The following is a 23,291-nucleotide window of genomic DNA, read 5'->3' as shown; positions in this document are numbered from 1 at the left end:
ACGGTTCTAGAAACCCAAGACCATGGCCTGGGTGTTGGCTTCCAGCAATATCTAGACACATAGTAGTAGATAAAACTCAAATTGATGGAGAGAGGACAGGTTTGCTCTTTTGTTAACAACGTGCTCTCTTGGAAACCATTCTGTTCCCACTTCTCAAGACCTCCTCTAAAAAGTCCTGACACTTTTTAATACTATGGATCTTAACAGACCCCATTTAGACCATAGCATCCTCAGTCTTTAAGTCAGTCAATGAGCAGCCTCAAGTCTATCTGCAACACAGTCCCTCTTTGCCATACAGATTAATACATTGACAAATTCTAGAGATTAGGGCACAGACATTTTGGAGTGTCACTGCCCTGCCTTGCATTGCCATATAAATTTGCTAGGCCACAAACCTCCAAGGTTTGGGGACAGAGGACAAGCTTAGTGGCGACAGAGGTAGGACTATAGGCCAGGGGTGTGGTGAGGATTGTCAGGAGACTTTCTGACTTAAACTGGAATAGCATCACTTCAAACTATGTTTGTCCGCAGTGTTCCAGATATATCCATATGTATTAGTACTGCATTCTGAGTTGTCTCCTAAATCTTCAAGGTGTAGATATCTAAAGATATTGACTGCTAGAGCATATACTTTCTGCTGTAATTTTCCTTTAAGGGCATTTGGAGTTTTTCTGTTGTTTTCATTGATCTGCGGTCTTCGGAAAATCCGTTAGGCAATGAGCTACAAGATTGATTTCAGCAGGATTAATGTTCTTTCGGTGCCCCAGTGACACAGAGCAGTCTCAGACACTTGTTTTATTGCTGTTCCTTGCTGGCATTAGGGCCCTCAGTATGCAGGCTGTTGAGGGTTGCTCTGCAAAGGGCACAAGAAGCATCACTATGTTCTCAAATGGTTTAAGCTGAGATGACAGTGAAACCAGCTGTAAAGCCTGACGCTCGTGCTTCTGAAAATCATCTGCTTCTTTTCAAATGAGGCCTAATGACGTAAGCTTTAAGTTTGACGATCAAAGATATCACCTAATCATATGGGGAAAGCAAGGCCTTGGGTGTCTAGGGGTTCTGAAGATAGGTGAATTATCTTAATATTTGAGAAGCCACCTTTTTGTGTTTATGAATTTCTTTCCAACATAATATGTTTATTGATTCTTTGGGGATTTCATATCACACACACACCTACCACATTCACATTTGCTTCCCAGTCCTTCCCTGCTCTCCCCTGTGCCTTTGTGACTTCCCCACCCCAGCATCCCCCCAAAAAGGTCAAATTTGTAGTGTGTGTGTGTGTGTGTGTGTGTGTGTGTGTGTTTGAGAGAGAGAGAAAGAGAGAGAGAGAGAAGATGTGAGAAGAGAGAAAGAGAGAGGAGTGGGAGTAAGGGAATGAGAAAAAGGAGGCGGGAAGGAGGAAGGGTATATAGCTCTGGCTGGCCTAGAACTCACGATGTTGACCAAAATGGCATTGAACTCACAGAGTTAGGCCTGATGTTGCCTCTAGATTGCTGAGATTAAAGGTGTGGGCGGCTATGCCTCACCACATTTATTCATCCTTCCACGTCCTCTATCAGCACGATCCTTTAAGAAATGCCTTCAGGACATTTGCATGCTTCCCAGATATCTAAATACAGAGATGTTTGTCACCATGTGTTCCTAGGTATATTTTCATAATGATATGCATTCTTCATTTTTAAAAAATGGCATGAGTACATTACTTGATCATAAAGAGGCTCTTCTCCTCAACCGAAATAGTCCAATCCGGTGTAAAGTACCTAGAAGAAAAGACACTTGATAAATTAAAGTACAATAAAACATGACAGGGGCGATGTGAAGTTGAAGAAAGGAGACCAGTGTTGTACCTGTTCCATGGACAGGATATTTGGAACCACATTGTACGTTGTGTCCTTACAAGCACTAGTGGTCTAAGCATACCAAACGTGATCAGGGGTCAACAGAAACTTTCTACCTTATAGGGCGGTACCCTGGCCAGGCTCTGTGATGCACGGAGCTTGCCATCATCCCTTTGGACCCGTGACACAGCCCTGCAACATCAGTATAGCCTCTCCTTACAGAGGTGGAGGAAAGAAGAAGCTATGGCTATCTCCACCGTGGCCCACACAGTCACAAGCAAATGGCTGGAGTTGGGACAGCAGTTTGTCTGACCACAAGCCTGAGCTCTGTATATAATCCGACATCTGACACGGGGCCCACCTACAAGACTTGGAGTATTGTCAGTCCTGATTAAAGATGGAGACGTGGGCACGGACAATGAGGTGCTTACCTGAGTCACACCACACCACAGGCAGAACATAAAATCAGTGTGATTAGGTAGAAGATGCCATTTTGAACTTTCTAAAGGCCAGGCCCAGGTCAGAGTACTTCTTACCCATATCTAGGGCATGCATGGGAGTGGCCCCACAAAGGAGGTGTTAGCTATGTAAATGTTGCAGATAATGACCCTTGTAATGACCAGTGACTCAGAACTGTCTCTTTGAAACATCTTTATAGGGATAAACCTGCCTCTCCACATCCCCACTGGCCTCACCCTGAACACTACACATAAGCCATCAGTTTTGTTTGCCACTCAAGGCTAAAGATGTCCCCACTGAGGCTTGCCTGGCTTTTCGACTTTCACTCTCCCTACTGATCGCCATCACTGATAAATCCTTTTGGTCCTTCCTTCTCATTCTGACCTCACTGCCATCACCCTCATGGAAGTGGCCACCATCTCTAACACAGTTAGAATGTCTCCTCGCCTTTCCTGTCTTTCCTCACTGTAACATCTGCTTCTCTGACCATGTCACAGATCATGCACAAAATGCCAGCATGCGTGCAAGACTGATGCTTGCAACACCTTTGCACAGTTAGCAGGCACCCTCCTTCCTCCTGCATTCTCAGACCAAACAGCGCAGACAAGATTTTAATACCCGTTGCTGGTCCCTTTGGCCATGTACCTCCCATACGACTAAATGATGCCTATGAAGTAGCATTGCTTTCTTGTTCAACATCTTTCAGGATCTCTCCTGGGACTTTGGAATAAAGCTCAAATAATTTCTTAGCATGACATAGAAAGTTGCTTTTTTGGTTTCTTACCCTCTTCCCTCAGCATTCAGGGCTGTGTGATCTTACAACACAGCCATAGGAGTGCTCTACGTATTCCCTGGCTCTATTGCTCCTTCCTGTAAGGGTCTCTCTGTCTCTCTGTCTCTCTGTCTCTCTGTCTCTCTGTCTCTCTCTCTCTCTCTCTCCCCCTCTGCCTCTCTCTCTCTCTCTCTCTCTCTCTCTCTCTCTCTCTGTGTGTGTGTGTGTGTGTGTGTGTGTGTGTGTGTGTGTGATAGAATCTTTTCCCTTCAGCAAAAGCTTCAGGGTTTATCTTACTTATGAGATGTTTTATGCCTCATGCACATGATATTAGACTTCTGGGCTCATTGGCCTTTGTAAATGATGATTATGAAGCTGATAGTATTGGACACAAGTATTTGTTTCTGTGTCTGGATGAGTAGACAAAGCAAAACCCAGCATCCATGGTAATTAAAAGGGAGTTCCAGTGTTCCATCTTCATTTCTTAAAGGATATAAAGGAAAGCCACGTAGCAGCTCCTCCTAGGCAGCTATTTATTTATTTTACAAAATTTGACTAACCTTTTATACTAAAATCTTAGAAAGTTTCGGTAAAGGTGACAGCTTGGTACAGAGCATCTGACCTGTCCGATACATATTGTCCTGTATCCCACTCATCACCTGGATCTGTGACAGAAAGCAGCCACTTTCAAAATATTATACAGCTTTTCCTACTATCCATGTCACATAACATATGATTGTCACTAGGAAAAGTAGTTCACTGGGGGACCAGAATGTTCGTAGAACACCTCTAGTGAATTACTGTTGCCTTGTCACCTTTATGCAATGCGTTGGTCTGTGACCTCTTCTGGGATTCAGATGATGCCGTGTACCACTTCTCTGTTTTTTAAATACCTAATATATTTATAGGACGAGAAATTTCAGCAGAAGAGAGAAAACTTCTGTCAGGTAGACATTAGACTTTAGATCGGGATATTTCAGAATTCCAGTTTAGGAATGACTATTCCCGGTGGCCCCTCCCCATAATCCCGGGGCTTGGGAGGAAAAGTGATGTAAGAGGCGGCGTGCTGTGAGTTTGAGGTCAGTCTGGGCTATGGAATGAGACCCTGTTTTTCAAAACTCAACCAGAAAAACAACATCTGAATCCAGAAACACCTTTAGACCGTGTTAGTGCTCCATTAGATTAGCAAGAAGGGTGGGTGAGGTAGATGCTGCTTATGAGGTTTCTGATTTGGAGGTGAGAGAGAGAAACACGTCTTTTCCTCAAGTATTTCTTTTCATAGCTTCCTATAACATCAGTATTCTATTCAGGAAGTGGAATCCTGCTGGCTAACAAGAGAGTTCATGTGGGGAGTTGAATAGCTTTAGTATCACAAGAGAAACACAGAGGTCACGTGCATAGTAACTGTAAGAAATGAGTCTGTATCTGCCCCTAAGGCTCATGGGATGAAGGAAGAGACCAAATGATATGATAAGGTAGGATGGAGCTGAGCCCCCAACCTTGGAATGGAAGAGGCTGTCATGCTGACACCAGCGTGCAAGAAGCACAGAGAAGGGAGTCTAGTTTTGGAAGTGGTTTTCTTTGAAAGCTGGAATCTGGACTCAATTTCCATTTCTAAGTTGAAGGACGTTGGTCGCTAGGGCAGCGTTGGGAGGAGCAGGTGGGCCAATGAGGAGGAGGAGTCCCTGCATCATAGTCTCCATCCAGTGTCTGCACTGAAAAAAAACAAATCAGACACAGCAAAGGGCAAAGTGTGATCTGCAGAGTCCCCGTTCTGGTAGCAGAGAGAAGGGAAGCCAAGGGGAAGTCAGAGAGGAATCTTCTACAGGACGCTCCCCAGTACCTGCAATTTTGTAATCTAAACTTTCATCCTTTGGGTAAAGTCGTCCTTGGTTAAAAATAAAAGTGTCTGTTGCAAAGATAAAATTTTTAGTTCAGTTGTTTATTTATACTCCATAATAAATAATTTTAAAAAGCATTTTAATGGGAAGAGGAGCTAAAGTCTTACTACACCTAGAATGGTTAAAGATGTCCTGAAAATAGCAGGGAGGGGAGAAGATGAAAACAGAGTGATCGGAGAAAATAAATGTTACCAAACTCCAAATGTTGCAGAATTCTGCCAAATTCTATGGCTTTGCTGCTCCCAGCAACATAAATGGACTAGACAGATCCATCCCTTTGTCATCACTTGGGACAACTGAGCTCCATCAGGGGAAACAAAGCCAAGACCTATAGCCAAGCTGGGACAGAGATGGTAGCCGTGTCACCAAATAATAAGCATGTGCTATGACAATTACATAGGGGATTTGAGTAAGATGCTGCTATTGACTGAATGTCAGAAGCAATCTAATTAGTAGAAGGCCTAGGGCCAGGCTTATTTGTATTTTTCTAGTCTAAGGATTAAATAGGAAACCATTCATTGTTTCACTTTTGCTCTTTCTAAACTTTCACTGGCTGGTTCAACTCAGCTGTTCTGGCCCAAACTCTTCTCCACACTGATTGATTCAAACTGGCTTCTCTTGGCTTCTGACTGGATCGCTCTGCCTGGCCTCACACTAATCCTTGTAATTTGTTCTAATCTTCTGTTTCCTTCTCATTCTCTGGCTCATTCTACCTTCACCCGTGTCTAGCTTTTCTCTCTGCAGCCTGTCTCTATAAAAATGTCCCAGTTTAAAAACAAAACAAAATAAAACAAAACAATCTCTCTCTCTCTCTCTCTCTCTCTCTCTCTCTCTCTCTCTCTCTCTCTGATTCTGTCAAGTCTTTCTCCGATTCGTCACTTTGTCCCTCAATTAGACATCACTTTCAAACATGGCTGCTTCCTCCTATAAACTGACATTACCTTCTTTGTTTGGGATTAAAGGTGTGTACTAAGGGTGTGTGTGCCCAGCACTTGGGAGGCAGAAGCAGGCAGATCTCTGTGAGTTCAAGGCCAGCCTGGTCTACAAAGTGAGTCCAGGACAGCCAAGGCTACACAGGGGGGGGGGGGTTCGATGTCTGCATCCACCCACATCTCATAGACCTAGAAGGTCTTTGGATGTGGTCACTTGTCAAGAGCAACCATGTTGCTGGGTTAAAATTCCTCTACAGTACATATATAATTGTTTTTCGTGACCAGGTCTTAAAATAGACCTGAAGCATTAACAGTTCCAGAATATCCTCTCCAGCCTCCTCTCTACTCTCTTCTGCAGCATCCTTTCTCTCTTCCTCCTCTGCCTTTTATTCCTCTCCATGACTCCTCTGTCTCTTCTGCTATCTGCACTATAATCCACTTCTCAGTTCTTCAGGACGCTAGCCATGATTAAAAGCACTGTGAATTACCAACAGGTTTCCAGCTCTGACCTGACTGGGAAATGTTCTCTAGGTAGGAGACTTTTTAAATTACCTATTGAATTAAACATATGGTTTGCCAACCACTTCCTACCATGACGAGAAGTAATGTTTACATTCAGAGCAGAGAACCTGGTACATTCCTGTTCTACCAGAAAACACGTTAGAGTGCACCATAGAAAAATGACACTTTAAAAGGGCACCTCAAACCCATTCCAATTTTGAAAAACAGTTCCCAAAGTTAAGGGATTAACAGAGTTCACCGTTGATCACGCCATGTTAGGATGTTATTCAAATGGGTGAATTGGATGTCAAGTTTGAACGCTGGCTTTTCCTGAGACCTGCCCAAGCATACTTCATATCACTTTCTGTGTGCAGATTGTTATGTCTAAAAATATTTCATTAAAAGGAAAAAAAAATCACAGGACCTGATTTCAATATAACAGGTTGATCTGGAGCTTTTTAAATTGTGATGGTCAATCATCTTTATAGAAAGTTACCAATAGAAATCTCTTAATAAACACATTACACTGTCTGATACACAAATACACCCCACACAGCGTCTCCTCATCCCCAAATATCCTTATGTCCTAAGCATTGTTCTTGTCTTTATACAACAGATAAAGATTTAGAACAGTGGTTCTCAACCAGGGGTCACGTGTCTCTTGCTGCTAATTTAAAAGTATGGACTAATAAATGCTTATTATTAGGCTTATAATTATTATGGCAGTGTTATCTAACCTGCTTTCACAATCAATAAAGTCACAGATACCTGATCTTTTTTTTCCCCATAGCCTTATCACCTGGGGCATGGTAGATATTAACCCCTAAGCTACCTTCCATTATATCCCAGTCTCCATCCTATGCCATCTGCTTCTAATAATTTCTGTTTGGGCTGCCTCCCATCCATAATCCCAAAATACTTGCTAAGTTTGTTCTTGTGGGCCATTTGTTTCCACAGGGAACTTCCGAGTTCCTCCTCTTGGCACACATGGCTCTTTCCTATCCCATGACAGTCCCCTTCCTCTTCCTCCTCCAGTACCTCTTTGCTTCGCCTTCCCAAGATCCTTCTCTCCCAAAGCCTGCGAACCTTTGCTCTGCACCTTCCCTCTGCCTTGCTCAGGTGTAGACCTTTTATTCAGCCAAGGCTGAATTCAGTGAGGCAGGGTTACACAGCAATACTTGGGATACGTGAGAACATGCTCCTCAGGGTGGCGTGGCAACTAGATCTTGGGAGCTGGTAATTAGCATCAAAATACGTAGTACCAGACTAACCTCCGACACATGGCAGATATCCTGCATGCAGATGGTTACATTATGATTCGTAACAGTAGTAAAATTACAGTTATGAAGTAGCAGTGAAATAATTTTATGGGGCTGGAGGGATGGCTCAGAAGTTAAGAGCACTGGCTGCTCTTCCAGAGGTCCTGAGTTCAAATCCCAGCATCCACATGGTGGCTCACAACCATCTATAATGTGATCTGATGCCCTCTTCTGGCCTGCAGGTGTACATGCAGGCAGAGCACTGTATACATAATAAATAAATAAATATTTAAAAGAGAAAATAATTTTATGGTTGAGGGTCACCACAGCATGAGGAGCTGTATCAGGAAGATTGAGAGCCACTGATTTGGAGGTTTACAAAAGTTCCTAAGTTTGAATAGTGCTTAGCACAAATGCTGCTTGTTTTTATCATTTACCAAGAAAGCGGATGATATTATATTCTATCTTGATGTCATCTTCCCACTATCAATGTTACAGCTGTGTTTCATAGGAGAAAGAAAAAAAAAAAACACCAGAGGCTCTGGTTGTTTTGAAAACAATCTAATATGGTAAGTATGTCTGCAGGCTTTTGAGCTCATAAAAAGTAAAGTCTATCTATCCAGGGAGATAGAGCTATAGTCTCCATAGAATTCCACTTCCGGTTAGAGTGCCAGCCTGGGGCCTTCTAATCCAGAGTAAGGAACATTGAGCCCTAAAAACACCACCAGCCACTGTGAAGATGCTGACTGTATATCAGAATGGGCGTCTCTGTTTTCAGAATAATTCTTTTACTTATTTATTTATTTTATTAATTTATTTATTTTTACATCTGGACTGCAGTTTCCCCTCCCTCCTTTTAGCCCCTGTCCCTCCACCTTCTCCCCCTCCCCCATCCACTCCTCCTCCACTTCCCTTCAGAAAAAGGGCAGGCCTCTCAGGGATATCAACCAGCTGTGGCATATCAAATTACAGTGAGACTAGGCACATCCTTGCTTATTAAGGCCAGAGGAGGCAGCACTGTAGGAGGAAAGGGTCTTATCACTTTAGATATCGCTGGCAAATATACAGTTAAAAAAAAAATAATCCATTCGTTCATTCTGTCCTTCTTCTCTCAGTCCCTACCTGTCGCCCTTTAAATAAAATTAGAACAACTTAGATCTACACCCTAAAGGCGGAAATGTGAAATGATGCCACAAGATTATTTATTTAAATGTGAAATGATGCTACAAGATTATTTATTTCTCTTCCAAGCTAGTTTGGCTAAGTGTTTATCAAGTTTCCGTCGTTTCAAAATAAACCTAGTACTTTGATGAACCTTTGTGCTGTTCTTTTGAGCTTCTTTCTCTTGTTTCTGCTCTGCTCTTTATTATTTATTTTCTTCTAGCATTTGGGGGTTTGATTTGTTCTTATTTCTGGAAGACATTAATGCGTCATCAAGTTATTTGCGGTCTTCCTGCTTTTACTATAGACACATATAGCTGTAAACGCCCCACTTAGCACTGCTTTCACTGTACGCCATAGCTTCTGGTATATTACATTTTTTAATCTTAATCTAAGGTTATGAATTTTTTATGAGCCTCTATTACTTCTTCAGTATTCCTTCAGTTATTCAGAAATGTATTATTATTCAGTTTCCATAATGTTTATGTAACGGCTTTGGTTTTTATAACTTGATTTCTAGGGTTTTTTTTTTCCATTATGATCTGATAAGATGCAAAAATTACTTGAATTTTGAGTGTTTCTTTTAAAAAGGATTAAAAATATTTAGGCTTATTTATTTTATTTGTATGAGTGTTTTGCGTGTGACGCCTGCGCCTATGGAGGCCAGGAAAGGACATTTGGCACCCTAGAATTAGAGTTACAGATGGTTGTTAGCCACCATATAGATGATGAAAACAGAACCCGGGTCCTCTACAAGAGCAACAAATTATCATAACCACTGATCCATCTCTTTAGGATTCTCGAGACTTGTTTTATGCCCTAAATGTGACATATTCTAAGGAAAGTTCAGTGTGTTGATGGAAAGAATACACTCTCCAGCTACTGAGGATGCTCCACTGATGCCTACTGAGTCCATTTGATCCTTTGTGAATATTTTGTTTTGATGCTTTTCCTACTGGTACAAGTAGGATGTTGAAGTCACCCATCATTGCTAGGTTGGACCAGTTGCTTCTTTATATTCCATATAATTGTTTGTTCCATAAATTGCATTCTCCAATATCCAAATAATATATGTCTACAACTGTTATGTTTTCGCTAGAAACTGTTCCCTTCAGCAATATATAAAATCTTATTTGTCTCATCTGACTGATTTTGACTTCAAATGTCTGTTTTGTTAGAAATGAATACAGACACTCCTGTTTGTTTTCAGAATGAACTTGCTGGAATAACATTCCGAGGCTGTTCACATTCCGTGTGTGTGTGTGTGTGTGTGTGTGTGTGTGTGTGTGTGTGTGTGTGTGTGTGTGTGTGTGCGTGTGTGTGTGTGTTCCTGGTGAGCTGTTCACATTCAGTGTGTGTGTGTGTGTGTGTGTGTGTGTGTTCCTGGTGAGCTGAACTTCTTGCAAGCAGGCGTTCGTTGGACACTGATTTAATCCAGCCGGAATGAATTGTTAATTGAAGAACTGATACCATTTTTAGTCCGTGTTGCTATTCTAAGTTATGTGCACATGCCTATGATTTTGTTGTGTTTTCTCCACACACCATCCCCCTGGGGACTTTGTATGTTCTCTGTTTATCGCTTTCTCCTTTATTTAACATAGAAACTTGACGGCTTTCTGAAACACTGTTTGATTCTTTCCTATTTCTCTTCTGCGTATCTATACTTATAGTGAGATGTATTTATTTCTCTTCTGGCTATACTGAAGATTGTACCCAGGGCCTCCAGTGTGTTTGATGAGTTCACACATGAGCGTAAGTCCTATCTCTTCTGGTGAGATTTCATCGTGCCCCCTACCCCCATGCTGTTTTTGTATTTTTGTCTTACTTTATTTATTTATTCACTTTACATCCCGAGTGAAGTCCCCCCTCCTCTCCTCTTAGTCCTCTCCCCTTGCACATCCTTAACCCCTCCCAGTCTCTCCTTTCCTCCTCCTCAGAAAAGGCAGAGGTCCCTCATGGGTACCAGCCCACCCTAGCACATTAAGTCACTGCAAAACTAGGCACATCCTTTCCCACTGAGGTCCGACCAGACAAGACAGCCCAGCTAAGGGGACAGAATCAAATAGGAAACATCAGCGAGAGAGGGGCCTTACTCTAGTTGTTGGGGCACCCACATGAAGACCAAGCTGCACATTAGCTACATATGTGCAGGGGACCTAGGACCAGTCCATGCACGCTCTTTGGTTGGTGATTCACTCCCTGTGAGCCCCATTAGGCCCAGGTTAGTTGACTCTGCAGGTCTTCTTGTGGAGTTCTTGACCCCTCCAGCTCCTCCCATCATTCCCCCAGCTCTTCCGTAGGACTCCCCGAGATCTCTCTAATGTTTCACTGTGGGTCTCTGCATCTATTTCGATTAGCTGCTGGGTGAAGCTTCTCAAAGGAATTATGCTAGGCTCCTGTATACAAACATAACAGAGTAACACTGATAGTGTCAGGGATTGGTTCTCTCTCATGGGATGAGTCTCAAGTAGGGCCAGTCTTTGGCTGGTCATTCCCTCAATCTTTGAAACAACTGGAAATAACCTAGATGCCCCTCTACAAAGAATGGATAAAGAAAATATGATACATCTACATAATAGAATTCTACTCAGCTATTAAAAGCAAGAACATTTTGGAATTTGAAGGCAAATGGATGGAACAAGAAAACATCCTCCCAAGTGAGATAACCCAAACCCCAAAAGACATGTATGACATACACTCACTTATAAGTGGATCTTAGTAATGCAAGTACAGGATAATCATGCTACAATCCACAGACCCAAAGAAGCTAAGTTACAAGGAAGGCACAAGGGAGGATGCTTCAGTGTCACTCAGAAGGGGAAATAAAATTGGAGGTGGATGCATGGAGGGAAATGGGTAGGAGAGGGGACGAGGAAGGGAACAGGGGTGGGGACTAGGAGTAGAGGAGATAGAATGGAAATCAGAGGTGGGGCACCTCTGGGATTTTCCAGAGACCTGAGATAGGGGAGCCCCCAGGAAATCTATGGGGGTCACACTAGCTGAGACTCCTAGCAGCAGGGGATATGGAGCCTGAAGTGGCCACCTCCTACAGCCAGGCAGGACTGCCAGTGGAAGGATAAGGACACCAACCCACTCACAAAACCTTTGACCCAAAATTGTCCTGCCTGCAAGATGTGCAGGGACAAAGATGGAGCAAAGATTGAGGGAATGGCCGGCCCCATGCTCTTAAGACAGTGTTTTTCTTGATTCCTCTTCCAGTACAAAGTTTCTTTGGGTGTCATCCAGTATTGTCAGTGTGTACTTCTCTTGGCAGATCTTTGTTTCTCCTCTGATTCTGGAGGACAATCTTGCTGACATTGGTATAATCTGTAGTCTAAGTTGGCAGACAGATTTGACTTTATAAGTGAGTGGGTGTAGCTTTTCTGCAGCTTTTGGTACTTTGAGCACTTGTAATATATCATGGAGAGATTTTTTTTTTCTGTGATGCATATTTGGGGCTTTAAATAGCCTCCTACACCAGATCACCAAGTCTTCCCTGAGGTCTAAGAAACTTCTGCTTTTTTTTTTTTAAGAGGGGGGTTGTTTTGTTTTGTTTTTCAATATTTTTTTAAAAAATTATTATGCATGTATAAAACAAACTACATACATCAGGGAGAACCATGTGATAATCATGAGTCCTATAAATGTTACATTCATAGCGGTTTGGCTATTTGTATTTGTCCACCTTGAAGTAAACGTTTTTCCTGTCTTGTTTGGTCTAAATTTCTGAATGAAATTCAATATCTACCATATCTCAACTCTAATAACTTAACTTCTTTATCTTCATCTAAAAAGATCTTATCCCCTAACCAACTAAACTTGATTGTAAAACTATACTATCTGGCCTTCAATGCCCCTCAGAGATTTGAGAAGGAATAAAACTTAAACTCCTGAGTGAACACACAGTGCAGGTTAGCAACTTCCAAAATGAACAAACTGACTTAGACAGTTTATTGCCTGAACAGTCACCCAACACTCTCTATAACATTGGAGCCTCATCTTCGGCTTTCTGGCCCAATATCTCTGCCAGACTTATTCGTAGGGCAGGAACTACTGAGGACATGCTTATCCTGTCTTGGTAGAGTGCAGCCATTGACTCTGCCTGCATATAAGCTGCCCATTTTTAGGCAGAATTCTATTTGTGGCAAGAATGAAGACATTTTGCCCAGTAGCTGGTTTACCACATTTTAAGCCACAAAAGGGGGCTCTTTGATACTTTGGTACTCATCATCTTCATTGAGGTTGGCGGGGAACCATTTCTCCCATCTTTTTGGGCCCCTTCCAAGGTATTATTTGCCCCAATACAGCCTAATAAAACCTTAAGAAAACGATGCCCCATTCCCTCCAAAGTGGGTCATATAGGTTTCTGTTTGCTTTCTTGGTCGACAAATGCTTATTCTCATCGGTAGGTGGTCATAGGTCATTATTGGTCTTATACAGAGAAAAAAACTAGGTGAAACTCAGGGACATCTCTCCTTTCCTTTATCTGGCATACATAGGTAAGGAGATAGGAGCTGAAAAGAAAGGGAGACATAGAAACATAGAGGGAGACTAGAACAAAAGCTAGATGATTGAGCTACTCCTTAACTCAAGGCCTTAATTGTCACTCTTAATGAAGGTTATGTCTAAGTTATTAGTATAGAATTCAGTATATTAATACAAAACATGGACATGTCAAATACTTGTCAGATTTTAGCACAAGAATATATTTCCTAAGTCTAACAGATAGATATGACTCTATCAATATATGAGGTAAAATAGTTAAATAAGGTCTTCAAAAGCCTCAGAGACACACAGAATATGGGATTTAAATATGTGTTTATAATCCTAAATTTCTTTGACAAGACAAGTTAACTCCTGACAACACCCAGCCGACCTCAAAAAGTAGGGTTTTTTTTTTTTTTAATGCTTATAACTTGGTTTCCTTACTTATTCCTATTTTTATAGACTTGATCTTTAGTAGTATCTCAGAAATCTTGTATATTTTATCCATTTATTATTTTTTCTTATCTTTGTCTACAAGTTATGTCATCAACCTTATCTTCAAGCTCTCTGATTTTTTTTCCCCCTAGTCCATTGGTGAAACTTTCAACTGAGTTTTGACTCAACTTGCATAATTTGTGTTCAGTTCCCTTTCTGCTTTAATTACTCTCATTCACCTGTGTATTTGAATCTTCCTTGAGCTTCTATTTAATCACATGTACATATGCTACCATTGTATTTTCATGGCTTTTGAGGAAGGTACAAATTGAATGCCAGTGCTTAATTTTCCATATTTAGCTAGGAGCCTCAGGAGCAGATTTTTTAATCCATATTTAACTCTTAGTATAGATGCTATCATGAAGCACAATTAGAAATGACTATTTGAATTTTTCAAAATCCTACTATTCCAGTAGCTTATCACATTAATCCTTAAAAGCAGTTTGAAAGTCTCTACCTGTCTGAACTTTGACTATTATATATTTGATATGATAATCCCCTCATTCTTTTTCTCTTAATAGCATGCTCAAGATAAAAAAAAAAAAAAAATTAAGCTTTTTCACTCCAGTTGCCTAAAGCCCAGAAAACTCTCAAAATAGTCTTGTCACATAAAAAATTTAATTGGTTGCTTTGTTCCTACTTAGCTTTTCATTAATTTGAGGACATATTTTAAGTGACAGTTAACTGTATCACCTTTGCCTCTCTTCGTCAAGATAGAAATCTCTATTTAAAAGTCTAATTAAGAAGGTTTCCTGAAATATTTATTTTTTAAGAGATTTAACCTTTACTTTTTTATATTATGAAGTAATGTAACTTCAACCACCACAAAAGGCCCATTGGTTAGCTATTGCTTCAAAACAATCTGCTGTAAAACTCACTGGCTTCAAAGAACAGTCACCCTGTTTGCAGCTATGTTGGGCTCCACTGGGAGGGTCTTCTGCTTTGTTCATGTGGCAACAACACATGGCTCTTCATTTGTCAGCCTGGTATTTTTGTGCCAGATCTTTTCTTTCTTTCCATTACCTCATCTTCAGGGAGGCTCGTTCAGGTTTCCTCACCTTGACAGTCTTGGAGCAGCAACCCAAGCTGCTAAGGAAGTAAACAAAGAGCCATGTTGGACATCACTTATCTCACACTCTCTTTGAAACAAGCCACTTGTCCTGGGCTAAGTCATGAAGTGAAGATGACAGCCGTTACCTACTGGTGTGAAGAGCAAGAAATTCACATCCCAAAGTGCTATAGAGGAATTAGAGATAAGGATATAGTTTTCTCTAGCTATAACTCATTCACATTTTCCACACATGGATAATACACTGATGGGCTGGGAATATAGTTCATTGGAAGAGCACTGTCTGCTAGAGACATAGATAGGTAAGTAAATAGGCAGATAGATATATGAGAGAGAGAGAGAGAGAGAGAGAGAGAGAGAGAGAGAGAGAGAGAGAGCAGATGAGAGAGGAGAGAGAGGAAGAGAGAGGAGGAGGAGAGAGAGAGAGAGAGAGAGAAATGAATTCATTCACATCCCAGGATTCCTATAGCCCCCATCCCAATATTGCATCAAGCTCAAAGCAAAGGCTGTGCTATTCTGTCTCAAGCTAGAAACAGATAAAAGTCCTTGGATCTAGCTCCATTGTGGCCAGAAACCTGTGAATGAAAAAGGTAGGTAAATATTATATACCTACATTTCCAATATATAGTGATGATGGGACAAGGGCACAACAATGACAACAGACACTATTTTTTCAACATGAGGAACCAAAAAGAAAAAAAAAAGGCACCCAGAGTAGTTACCTATAGATTCATCCTGAGATCCAGTTGGCACACACACGCACATAGTCCTGGCTACTCTATTTCAGAGACAAGAAATTTGTCCTAATATGTCATCTGGCTCTTTTTCCTACTTTGACATGTCTTGGATTTTTTAAATATACAAAGGTTAATTATATAGCTCTAATTATCACATAATTGTAGAATACCATTTCCAGATATTTAAACACTTGCTGACAAAAATTACTGCTTCTTGAGATTTTAAATCATGGAGATTTTTTTTCACACTATTGAGAGCACTTGTTCCAATTATTTCAGAAACTCAGGGTCGCGGTTGAGTAGAGGGATGTGAAGGACGTGATGGATCTTGCTGGATGTGGGAGGAAGAAAAAGTGAGGGAGACATTCAAGTCTGTGACTTGTGAAATCAAGTCTATGGCAGTTCTTTCTCGCTCAAACAGGGAACTGAAGAAGAGGTGATTTTTTTTCCCTTATAAAACTAGATATCAAAATTTTCATTTTGGATGCTATCTATCCATGCCCTTGAGCAAAAAGGTATTAAAAGCCTCATTTTCCTAACAAGTTAACTATGTTCTCAAAAGACTCAGAGACTTTAATTGAAGACACAGTTTTCATGAGACCATAAAAGTTGAGCTGAAATGTTCTAGGGGTCTGCAAGTGGCCCTACGGGGGCATCCCTCATCCCTCACCACTCCTGTGCTGGTACCCCTCAGTGAGGTGGGACTGGGCTCTGCTCAGTGCCCAACTATGCACAATACCAACTACAATGTGCCTGACTGTTGTCAGTTTGGAGTCTAGTGGCCACAACTAAAATCAATAATGTCTATAAAAGTTGGCCTTCATAACTCTGGTGCCCCAAAGTTGGCCATGTCCCCTTAATGGGGAGGCCCGATGGCACTCAGAGGAAGGATAGCAGGCTACCAAGAAGAGATTTGATACACTAGCATCATATTCAGGGGGAGGAGGTCCCCCTCAGTCACAGTCATAGGGAAGGGGGATTGGGGTGAAAGCGGGAGGGAGGGAGGAATGGGAGGATGCATGGGATGGGATAGCAAATGAAATGTAATATGAATGATTTTATTTTTTCAATAAAAAATGTGTTAAAAAAAAGTTGGCCTTCATAGGGGCACTACCCATAACTCAAGTTCTCTGTAGCTACATACAGTGAGAGGGTTCCATATTGGCCAGCAAGGATGGAGAACGCCTCCGTTATCTCTGAAACATCTGTTCCAAAGTGTCGAACTCTGAATGATCCAGATTAGTCTTGAGTGTTCTGAAAGTGGAGTCTCATCCTGATGAGCATGGTCTAAGAAGAAATGTAGAGGGAACACATGAGTTGTTTTCTGCTTTCAGGTTGGCACATTTCATAAGCTGATTCTAAGTGAGGAAGTAGTGAACGCTTTTCTGCAACTCACACCATCAAACATTTGCTTCTCTTTTATGTAATAAGCATAAAGCCATCTCTGAGGTTAGTTTCACCTTTGCATCTCTTGCACTAAAAATAAATAGCTATGCAATGCCGGTGGTACCCAGGGTCTACCCACTTCCGTGTACTATACACACTCCCAGTGTACAGTGCTCTGCAAAGAGGAAGCATACTATTTACTTGTTAAACAACTCAGCATATGGAAATATTTGATTGTACCTCTATGAACTGTTGCCCTTTGGAAGAGCCAATCAGCAAAAAGCAAACATAACATAGAGATGTTTATAGTTAAAAGCTAGTTCCACAGCATGGTCCTTTCTCATCTCTTCTGGGGAAAAAAAAAAGACACTGAGACTCTAATATTAAAAACCAAGGCTGGCCAGGTGTAGTGGCACATGCCTGTAATCTCACCACTCAAGGAGGCAGAGGCAGGCAGATCACTATGAGTTTGAGGCCAGCCTGGTCTACAAAGCAAGTTGAAGACAGACAGGGTTACACAGAGAAACCCTGTTTAAAACAAAAAACAAAAAAACAAAACCCAAAACCAAGGCTGCTGACCACTGTAAAATCATGGGTTGAGACACTAGCAGAGAATCTAAACTGAATCAGGCTCACTTGTCCATTACTTAATAAGTCACCAATTCCCACCTCACCCCAGGGAAGACAGTGCCATCTAGAAAGGCTCCTTTCACATGTACAAGCTTGTGGGCAAACTATGTTCCTGGAGGGTCTTTCTTACAAACAAAGAAGACATAAAACAAGCAAATTGTTTCTTAAATTTTATTTTTATTCTTTTATTTGTGTGTGTGAATGTCTGATGTGTGTGCCCGCACATGTGCGTGCAGAGACCAGCCAAGGATGTCGGATCCCCTGGACCTGAAGTTACAAGCACTTATAAGCCGCTTGACCTGGGTGCTGCAATCTGAACTTGGGTCCTCAGGAAAAACAACAAATATTCTTAGCTGCTACTCCATCTCAGCGGGAGGTTTTCCAGTTCCTTCCTGTCATTTTCTGGGTGGCTTAGGGCATTACGTAACCCTGTAAGGAGGTAGAACAAGGAGATGAGTGTACCAGACTATGACTACAGAGTTTCTCCTCCACAAACCCACCACTTTTTACTCCTTGTCTTTCATGGAAAAACTAAGAAAAGATTCAAAACAAAATTCATTTCCCCTTGATTTTCTTTTCAGCTTTTAATATGTGATTTTCAGTACAAGTGATAATTTTCCTAAATGTGCACACAAGGTTTCTATCCTATCTTTCCAGACATCTATTCTCCATTTGAGACAACCAGTATTTTAGAAGATATACGTGTGTGTGTGTGTGTGTGTGTGTGTCATATACATCCTTCCACAGTCATTCTACACATGGATCATCAAATGTGTGTGTTAACACATCTGTGTATACATGTCCTTCCTTGACACAAACAACTCTTTACCCATTTGAGCCTTGTTTTCCTTGTATTCTGTGCTGGTGCAACCGAACCTGGCTCATTTTGGACATTTGTAATATTTCCTGTGAGCACCAGGAGTCTCCTCCCAGCTGCAGAGACTCCACTGTGGAGTTGCAGCACAGCTTGTTTGTCTTATCCTCCCCTTGATGAATTAGGTAGGCTATTTCTAGAGTTTTCTATTATAATTCATGCCACACTGAGCATTTGTGTGCATCTGTTGCTTTCCCTGTGGGCAATTATATCAGTGGATACATTGTCAAAAGGGAAGTTTAGATTAGAAGATACAGAAAGATACTTACATAATATTGACAAACCTGGTCAAATGGCTCCCAAACATTCTACATTCCTTAACTATCCTCCCAGCAATTTGTAAGAGCAGATCCAAGTTTCTAGGCTTGTGAATTCCTCCTCAGAGAATTGTGGCTTTAACGCACATATTTGCCAGACTTGGTCAGGCCAGTGTCTGTGTCTGTGTCTCTGTGTCCATGTCTATGTCCTTTTCCATGTGTGTCCGTGTCCGTGTGTGTATGTCCGTGTGTGTGTGTGTGTGTCTGTGTGTGTCCATGTATGTGTGTGTCCATGTGTGTGTGTGTGTGTCCATGTGTCCATATGTGTGTGTGTCCATGTGTGTGTGTGTCTGTGTCCATGTGTGTGTATGTGTGTCTGTGTCCGTGTGTGTGTGTGTGTGTGTCTGTGTCCATGTGTGTGTATGTGTGTCTGTGTCCATATGTGTGTGTGTGTCTGTGTCCGTGTGTGTGTATGTGTCCGTGTGTGTGTATGTGTGTCTTGTGTCCGTGTGTGTGTGTGATATTTTTGTGACTAAAATAAAAAGCATAAAAACTACAGTAGAGTGAACTATCTTGTCCCTTCTCTAATTGCTCCTATTTAAGTGAGAAAGAGTCCATAAAACAGACTCCAAAGCTTGCAAGATGTACTTAATTAAACATGCGCTGTTGAAGGAATGACTCAACAGGTATCTGGAAGAAATGGGATGGGTGGAAAGATCTCCGAGAACTGGAGAAAACAAGGTAGCTAGTGTCCTTCCAGAAGGTCATCTCCTTTGGTTTTACATTAGAGATTAGCATGTGTTTTGACCCATGCTCTTGTAAGGAACATAGAATAAGCATGGGAGGCCTCTGCCCCCAGAAGGTTCATATAGAGAAGACAGGAACACATGTGGAGTCTTTCTACAGAGTAGTAAAACCAACAGCTGTGGAGACGGCTAACTCTGAGGCCTTCCCAGGCATTCATCTGTATATCATCTCACCTAATTCTTACAAAAGTGTCTGAGAGTAACAGCAGCAACTTCTTCATTTCCCAGATGAGGAAACCTCAACTCCCAACAATGACCCCAATGCTACAAAAGATGCGGCAAAGGTTGGGAGTAGACCCAGGCCTACTTGACTTCAGAGTCTTCAGTGGAGATCAGGAGATGCTGAGCATGCCCAAGCCTCAACTGCTGTATCCCTCACCCCATTGGTGGCTGGATTTTACTTCTTTCTCTTTATAATGCCATGCTGCCGTTTATGGTAATAGTGGAGAAGTGGTTCAATCAGAAATATTCAAGGGAGATGAGGCCTGAGCTGAAATATAAAGGGAGTTGAAACAAGACCATTCCAGATAGAGTTCCTGCTGGGCTGGCCACGGAGAGTGTCAATGTTCAGGAGTTAAGAAGTATCCAAAGTATAGAGGGAGGCAGACAAGTGGGATGGTGTGGAGGTCAGCCTCTGCAGCCAGGAACACCTGGGTTCTGATCCTGACTCTGCCTCTTATTAGCTAAATGATTTGTGTCTTAACACCTCTGATTCCTTGCCTATAAGTTTGAGCAAATAAGTTTTTTACTCATGGGTTGTTAAAAGGATTGAATGCGTTTATATTTTTTGGGTGCTTAGAATGGTGCATGGCTCATGTTCAACTATGTTCGCCTGCAGTATAGACTGTCTGGATTCTAGATACAACCTAGAAATGAATAAGAGAGAAGAGAAAATTGTTACTTATCTGTGGGGCTTATTATGGAGAACTATAGCATATACTCAGAAGATATAAATGATGCCATAAAAAAAGACAAGGAAGCAGAAAACCGTTTAATGGGGAGAGACATGGACTTTTAGTTTGAATTGTCCCATCAAGTGTAGTTGAGCTCCTGGGCTTTCTGATTTAAGTCCAAATGGGCTTTTTATTTGCTATTTGCTTGTGACATCTTTATTTGACATTAAAATGTAACGAGCTGCCTCAAATATGGTGAACAAGCAGAAAAGGACAATTTTTAAAAGAAGTGCATTTGGCGAAACCCTTGACTTTTCTCCTTTTACCCTTCGGTACCATAAAACAGCTCAAGAAAAGCCCAAGTGGACATCTGAGGGAAGCATCTCAGCCATTTCAGCTGCTCTGTCCCCTCTCCTGCTTCATGTCAAGTCACCCTTAGAGCCACTTCTGGGAGGGACCTCAAAGGAAGGAAAGTGGAAGGGATATTTCTCCAAGGAGTTGGCCGATGTCATTTTCGTGTCTCCACACCTGCTGGCTTCCTTCCTCTTTATGTATCATCCCAAACTCCCCTCCCCAACCTGGGTCCTAAGATGAAGCTCAAGCACAGCATCCTTCCTCTGGGCCAGTTTTGTCTCTTCTCTTCCCTTGGTCAAACCCTGAGAACCCATATTCTGTAAGAAAAACGTGTTATGGCAATTTCCCTGAAGGACACCCTCCATGCGCTCCCATGCCTGCATTCTGGAGAGCCTCAGGTCTCAGCCCCTTCTCCCAAGTCAGTGAGCATGCTTAAGTGTGAGAATGTTCCTGCAAAAGAGTGAGGACTCTGCCCTTCCCTGACATATGAGCAGCCTCATTTCACTAATGATCTGCCTTCCTCACCAGACTTAGTATTGAAGACAAAGATTTCATCTGTTTTCCATATGTATAATCAAAGCCTTATAGATCATCTTCTATAAACATCTAGTGGAAAATTGTAAATAGCACGCCTGTCAGTGGTTGTGATAGAAACAGTTCAGAGGCAAGAGGATTGCTCTCTGAAGGAGTGGGGTTGCCACTAGGAACTGTGGCAACTGATCCCAAAGCTAGGTTTGGAGGCGACAGTTACCAACTGCCTTCACATGGCACCCCACTTTAGGAGGAATCCACTCTCAGTTTACTGGGCTGGTGGGCCATATATCTCGGGAAGGGACTCCATGTATAATACTGATGGCAGTCTACCATTCATCACAGTTTGTTTTAAAAAGGGAAATCATGGCCACTCTGTGGTGAATTGTATAGCCTTAGACACCCTGTTTGTTACCTGAGAAAGTTGTCCTTAGAGTGGCATGGCTACCAGAGCTGCAAAGACAGCATTATCCTTGACAGGAGAGAGAGAGAGAGAGAGAGAGAGAGAGAGAGAGAGAGAGAGAGAGAGAGAGAGAGAGACAGAGACAGAGACAGAGACAGAGACAGAGACAGAGACAGAGACAGAGACAGAGACAGAGACAGAGAATATGAATAAGAGAGCTAAATGTCTTCACCAGGAAAGACTGTGGGAAGGAAGGCCAGGCTCAGATGAGCCCCAGATACTGAGTTCTAACCTTAGCCTGCCCCAAACTGGCTCTTGTTTCCTAACTTCTGTCTGTGTTACTCAAGCCAACCCAGATTCTTAAACTCCCTGAAGTTGTATGCAATTACAACTTGGGAGAGGGAATGACCAAAGACAAAAGAAGATAAAAAGAAATTTTATCTAGGGTTTCTCTGTATAGCCTTGGCTGTCCAGGCTGGCCTCAAACTCACAGAGATCTGCCTGCCTCTGCCTCTCTGAGTGCTGGGCTTACAGGCATGAGCCACCACCCCTGGCCAGAATTAATTGTTAGTTCGAGTTATGTCATGGTCATATTAAGAAAGAAAGAAAGTAAAAAAGATACAAGACCTAAACTTACTGTTAGTTTGTTTCTAGGTTTCTTAATTTCACATAGCCCCAGCGCCTTCCCACTGTTATGATATCAATGCCCAGAATTTTAAGAAGCAAAGCTCCTCCTCACAGTCATGAGCTTCCCTGGTGTGGTCTCTGGGCTCTTTCATGCTGTTCCAGATGTACCCTCAAGGACTAACTGAAGATGCCTGCATCTGAGCAGCATCAAATTCGAGTGAGCAGATTCCCTGAGCTCTTACTAATCTTCCACTTGTGTTTTCAATGTGTGCCCACAGCTTCATCATACACAACAAAGACACATTCTTCAACAACGCCACAAGAAGCAGAATCGTGCACCATATTTTACAAAGAATAAAGTACGAAGAAGGGAAAAACAAAATCGGTAAGCAGGATGTTAGTGTTACAGCCACTTGGTGTTTGGGGATCCTAGAGACCTTTTCCATGGGCCTCTTGACACCCTCTAACTGCCCTTTTAGTGGAAAATTCACATGTGCACGTGGCACCCTTAATTGAACAGTATTTATTTGAATATTATTTATGCATGATCACTAAGACAGTGTGTTTAAGCAGGTGTTTAAGGAGCACCCAGGAGCAAGGGATTAAGGTGGTAAATGCAATCCCTTCTTGGAACTTGCATATAAAAAATCTAAAATAATACGTAAGTATAATAACCCGAAGAAATGATAAAGAGTGTCATTTCGAAGGCACACTGCGGAACTAACTGAGATTGAGTGGTTGGAGAACACTGCACTGAGAAACTGAAATCCAAACCGAGAGTGGCAGGAGACACTGTGGCATGGTGGAAGGGTAGGGTGTCACACAGGTCACAGATCTCCCACTAAACAACCTCCAAATTTTATATTTTAGGCATTTTATGAGAATATTTCCATGGTATAGGACCACGCTTTATTAAGG

At 41.9% G+C, this 23,291-nt stretch overlaps 1 protein-coding gene across 1 annotated transcript in view; it reads left to right on the top strand.

Annotated features, from left to right (window-relative positions):
- Window positions 1-23,291, top strand: part of Ano4 (anoctamin 4) — a 401,662-nt gene that overhangs the window by 301,803 nt on the left and 76,568 nt on the right. Inside the window, exon 11 of the mRNA XM_051172646.1 lies at window positions 22,652-22,758. Coding sequence (XP_051028603.1) covers window positions 22,652-22,758 — 107 coding nt within the window. The remainder of the gene's footprint in view (window positions 1-22,651; window positions 22,759-23,291) is intronic.

This window comes from Acomys russatus, chromosome 31 (genome assembly GCF_903995435.1).
Source record: "Acomys russatus chromosome 31, mAcoRus1.1, whole genome shotgun sequence".
Lineage (NCBI taxonomy): Eukaryota > Metazoa > Chordata > Mammalia > Rodentia > Muridae > Acomys > Acomys russatus.
The sequence above is the reverse complement of the archived record's forward strand: the minus strand, read 5'-3'. Positions and strand labels throughout refer to the sequence as shown.